Source organism: Camelina sativa, chromosome 13, assembly GCF_000633955.1.
Source record: "Camelina sativa cultivar DH55 chromosome 13, Cs, whole genome shotgun sequence".
In the NCBI taxonomy this organism is placed as follows: Eukaryota; Viridiplantae; Streptophyta; class Magnoliopsida; order Brassicales; family Brassicaceae; genus Camelina; species Camelina sativa.
Genome location: NC_025697.1, coordinates 14,566,928 through 14,572,206, shown reverse-complemented (window position 1 = coordinate 14,572,206; position 5,279 = coordinate 14,566,928). Strand labels below are relative to the sequence as shown.

The 5,279-nt window shown below is 38.9% G+C and overlaps 2 protein-coding genes across 2 annotated transcripts in view; one reads left to right on the top strand and one right to left on the bottom strand.

Moving 5' to 3' along the window:
• On the top strand, nucleotides 263–2,727 carry LOC104736781 (gibberellin receptor GID1C). The gene is made up of 2 exons (XM_010456837.2): nucleotides 263–550; nucleotides 1,210–2,727. The coding sequence occupies exons 1-2, from the start codon at nucleotides 512–514 to the stop codon at nucleotides 2,206–2,208; spliced, it is 1,038 nt and encodes a 345-aa protein (XP_010455139.1). The 5' UTR covers nucleotides 263–511; the 3' UTR covers nucleotides 2,209–2,727.
• Nucleotides 3,272–5,279, bottom strand: part of LOC104736780 (paramyosin-like) — a 5,445-nt gene continuing 3,437 nt past the window's right edge. The window contains exon 3 of the mRNA XM_010456836.2: nucleotides 3,272–5,273. Within this exon, the coding sequence (XP_010455138.2) occupies nucleotides 3,552–5,273 (1,722 nt within the window). The 3' untranslated portion in view covers nucleotides 3,272–3,551. The remainder of the gene's footprint in view (nucleotides 5,274–5,279) is intronic.

Sequence of the window (5,279 nt, the reverse complement as noted above, 5' to 3'; positions counted from 1 at the left end):
AAAAAAAAAAAAAAAAAAAAAAAAAAAAAAAAAAAAAAAAAAAAAAAAAAAAAAAAAAAAAAAAAAAAACATTTCTTTGAGGTCCACCCACCACCAATGACCCCAACAGTCGTCACACTCTCTGCTCCTTTCCCGGACGCGTTGGACTCGAATGCGCAGTTTATACTCCATAGTTAGACTCATGCTAAACTACGCAGATATTCTTATCCATCACACTACACCGCTTAGAATATATTTTTTCACTTAACCCCTTCCTTATTTTTAGTTTTTTTTTTTTTTAATACGCTCCTTCCATAATTAAAAAGCAGGTTTTTTTTTTTCTATTTCCAGATATAAAACTTTACTCATCCACTCTCCGTTTAGTCATTTTACCAAAATATTTCCCAACTCGGCTCAAATCTTTTTCATTAATCGAAAAAAATCTTCGATCTGGGTGGGATCGTGTCTCTTTTGTTCTGTTTGATTGGTTTATTAAAAAAGAGGATTTTTTAGTGTTTTTGTTTTGGTTTCAATGGCTGGGAGTGAAGAAGTTAATCTTATTGAGAGCAAGGTGAGACTTTTTTTTTTTTTTTTTTTTTTNTTTTATGAATTCTTGATTGAAATTGTTTGATGGGTCTTTGGGTATTTAACTGTCTGTGTTCATAAATTGTTGATTGTTCTTTAGTTTCTTTGTGGTGTTTGGTTGGATTAGGATTCATGTCTCTCTGTGTTTGTGTTTCTGTTTTATTATTATTTTTTTTAATCAAAGGTTAGGGCTTTCTTTATCGTTTAGGGTGATGAAACGTGTCGGTTCCGTGATGCGTCTTTCCTAAATTAGGAGCTTTTCTTGGCTTTATTTGTGGCTTTCTCTGACCCTTTGTGACTCATTTTTGATTCTGGTTTAAATCTGATTTTGTTTTTTTTTGTAGTTGTTGTTTAGATGCAATCAACTGACTGATTCCCAATTTTTGATTTTGGTACTTCCATTTCTTGACTGTTTTTCTGATTTTGGTTGAAATCATATCTGATCAATTTCCTTATTAGTTGGCAAAAGGGTTAATAAGCTCTCTTACGGACCTTTTAATCGAACTTGAAAGAAGCTCTCTTATAAGGTTTTTGTTGTGTTTGCATATTGTTACTGCTTTAGTGGTTTGTGATATCTCTCATAGTCCCTTCTTTGATTGAAAACTTCTCTGATTATACTTGGTCTGTATTGTGTTGTTGCTGCAGACAGTGGTTCCTCTCAATACATGGGTTCTGATATCCAACTTTAAGCTAGCCTACAATCTCCTGCGCCGCCCTGATGGAACCTTTAACCGTCACCTAGCAGAGTTTCTAGACAGGAAAGTCCCTGCAAACGCCAATCCTGTTAATGGGGTCTTCTCCTTCGATGTTATCATCGATCGCCAAACCAATCTCCTTAGCCGAGTATACAGACCGGCTGATGCTGCTGCTGGCCCACCAAGTATTACTGATCTTCAGTATCCAGTTGATGGTGAGATAGTGCCTGTTATTGTCTTCTTCCATGGTGGGAGCTTTGCGCATTCTTCTGCAAACAGTGCTATTTATGATACTCTCTGCCGTAGGCTTGTTGGTTTGTGCGGTGCTATTGTTGTCTCTGTGAACTATCGCCGTGCACCAGAGAATCGTTACCCTTGTGCTTATGATGATGGCTGGGCTGTTTTGAATTGGGTCAACTCCAGTTCTTGGCTTAAAAGCAAGAAAGACTCAAAGGTTCATATTTTCTTGGCCGGTGATAGCTCTGGGGGTAACATCGTGCATAATGTCGCACTAAGAGCGGTGGAGTCAGGGATCGATGTTTTGGGGAACATTTTGCTTAACCCTATGTTTGGAGGGACTGAAAGGACGGAGTCTGAGACACGTTTGGATGGGAAATACTTTGTGACGGTCAGAGACAGAGATTGGTATTGGAGAGCGTTTCTTCCCGAGGGTGAAGACAGAGAGCATCCAGCGTGTAGCCCGTTTGGACCGAGAAGCAAGAGTCTAGAAGGGTTGAGTTTCCCCAAGAGTCTGGTCGTTGTAGCGGGTTTAGATTTGATTCAAGATTGGCAGTTGAAGTACGCGGAAGGGCTCAAGAAAGCGGGTCAAGAGGTGAAGCTTCTTTACTTGGAGCAAGCCACTATCGGCTTCTACTTATTGCCTAACAACAATCACTTCCATACCGTTATGGACGAGATAGCTGCGTTTGTAAACGCAGAATGCCAATGAAATATCTCTTTCATCTCTCACTAACAAACGGGGTGAAATCCACCGCGGAAGGTGTGTGTATGCCCGAGATTCTCGTTTTAGTTGCTCTTTGTAGTGAGTCAAAAGAATGGCGTTTAACTACTTACCACGGTGGAAGTGGCTGCGTCTGCGTTTGTCAACCGTGTGAAGCTGGATTCTGAAAGCAAAGCAGGAAGAAGAACAGTGAAGCCGGTAATGTTTGGCTTTTTAGTGTTAGTGTTTTGACTTTTTAACTACAGAGCTGAGTTTTTATCAGCTTGTTTGAATAGTAACTTTGGGCTATGTTGCTATTACGATATTTTCCGTAAATATCTATATAGTATATATACATACATCAACAATATGTTTAATTATAAGTTTTTTTTTCTTTTTGTTTTTGGTTTTAGTATAATTATTAAGTTATTGCAATGTAAAACTAATGTCTCTCATATTCACTCACTGATAGGGCTTTATTGCAATGTAATCATTGGCAAAAGATTTGATGTATAAGTCTTTGTAATCTCTACTTTAAATGTAAAAACCAAAATGTCTCATGGAGGAAGGTGCATTGCATCTGGACCACACAGCAAGGAAAGCAAAAAGAAAAAATTGACTCTTCGAAGAATATGCAATTATGTTATTTTCTCTTCTCATGTAAACAGGCTTGAAAGGGTTTTGTTTTTATATGAGATGTATCTTTGCACAAATGATGAGAATATAGTTGATAAGCATGTGGATCCCAAACAATAGAAAGAGAGCAAAGGATGCAAATAAGCTAGTTTTATAAATTTATGGAGTCCACTTGAAGTAAGACGTAGATATGGAATTGTAACCAAATGAATGAAAAGACAAGTTGGTTTGGTAAGAGGCTTCAATCTTCCTTATATAATAACAAAACGTTATGAGAAATGTAGTTAGAGTTAGCTATGATAGATAAACATGTGTTCACCTACTTATAATTTATAATTTATATGCTTACTCCAAAATTTATCGTATCCACATATTATCAATGGAACTACGTATTATGGTAGAGAGACAAACTTGACCAATAATATATATAAATTAATATATGAATATGAAACGAAGATGTTTATTAGAGTTTCTGAGAATCAACTACATGTTCTGGGAGAAAAGTAGCAGAATCACAGACATAGATAGAGCTAGACATGAAAAGGAAAAGGATTACATCATTGGTTATTCATGAACCAACTAAACATCATAGAGGAGTTATGAGTAGAAAGCTCATACGATGATCAAAATGGTTTAGAAGTTAAACAGCAAAAATTGAGAACTGGATTGCGGTAATGTTGTCTGAAAGTTATAGGGGTAGTACCATCTTCAGGTGTTCACTTGATCGAAGCAGCATACGCAACAGATGCAGCCATAAGGAGAGAAGTAACAGATGACACAAGGGTCCAAAAGCTCTTCTTCTTGTGTGCATCTTCAACTGAATGCTTCATTTTCTCTACTTCCTTCTTCATTTCCTCAACCATGCTTTCTTTGTTTTTGAACGACTTCTTGATCGCTTCTAGCTCCACAGTGTAAGAATCCAGTCCTTTCTCACGCTTCTTCTCGCCTTTATTGTTTTCTAAACCACACACTATTGTTGCCACACTCTTCAGCATTGTTAGACTGTTTTTTGCATTGGTTCTAGCAGACTCTAGTTCTGTTTTCAGAACACCAATAGCTTTTTTGTTTTCTGCAATATCCTTCTGAAGGATACCCTTCTCGTTTCTCAATGACTCAGATCGATTCTCCACTTCCTTCTTCTCTTTGACCAATCTCGCTCGCTCAGCCTTAGTCTTCTCAAGCTCTTTACCAGTAGATTCAATCATTTTCTCTAATTCTGCAACTTTATCCTTAAGAGCCAACCGATTTCTCTTCTCTTCAACAAGAGCCTTCCCAGCATTGTCTCTCTCAACCTCAACCATCGCCAGAGACTCCTTAAGCTGGCTAACATTGCAGCTAAGATTCTCAGTAGTCTTGGTTAAATCATTATAATCCTTTTGCAGCTGAACTACGGCATGCTTTTGCTCATCCGCCAGTTTACTCAGCTCAACAAACTCAGCCTCCTGGTTAACAACACGCTTAACAAGCTCATTCTTCTCGCGCAACAACTGGTCAACCAGTTTCCCCTTATCAGAGGATTGCACGAGAGCCATTTCCATCTGCTTCTTAACTGACATGTTCTCCATCCACACACACTCAAGCTCAGATTCCGTAATAGACTTCTCTTTCACCAATGCATTGATCTGCTCCGCCCTCGCTTTCGCTTCCTCCATAACCTCATCAAGATTCCTCTCTAACCTAATAACCTGATCACGTAACCCCACCTCTTCCTTTGTCAAGCTCTTCACAGTCTCATTCAAATTTCCCAACTTTTTCTCCAACTCAACGATCGTCTCCTTCTGATCACGTTTAACCATCTCTATCTCCATCTTTTCTCTAATAACCCCTTTGATCTCACTCTTCAAACCATCAATCTCCCTAATCTTATCCTCAAGGTTCTTCTCCATTTCACTCCTCTCCTTACTAACCCTCTCAATCAACTCATCTCTCTTCTTCCTCTCCTTCACCAATCTACCATTCTCAGATTTCAATCTCCCAACTTCTTCTCCCAAACTCACTTCTCTCATCTCCAACCTAACCACACTCTCCTTCAACCGATTCATCTCCTCACTCTGCGATTCAAACCCACTCTTAATCAAATCCCTCTCATCACAAACCCTACTAAACTCATCCCTCTCACTCTCTAACTTCCCCATCAAAACACTAGCTTCTCTTTTCAAATCCCTAATCTCACAGTCCCTATCACTCTTCTCCTTAACCAACACATCTACCTCAACACCCATTTCCTTAACACGACTCTCAACAAAACCCATAAACAGATCCAACTCAATCTTCAACATGAACTTCTCATCGCTTGAACCACACAACTCCTCCTTCAGCAAAGTCTTCTCCTTTCCGGAACGGGTCAGCTCAGCCTCCAACGCATCTTTCGCCTGGAAGAGAGATTCAATCTGCTGCCTCTTCTCCATGGTTTGCTGGAGAAGAATCCCATTGAGTGACTTCAA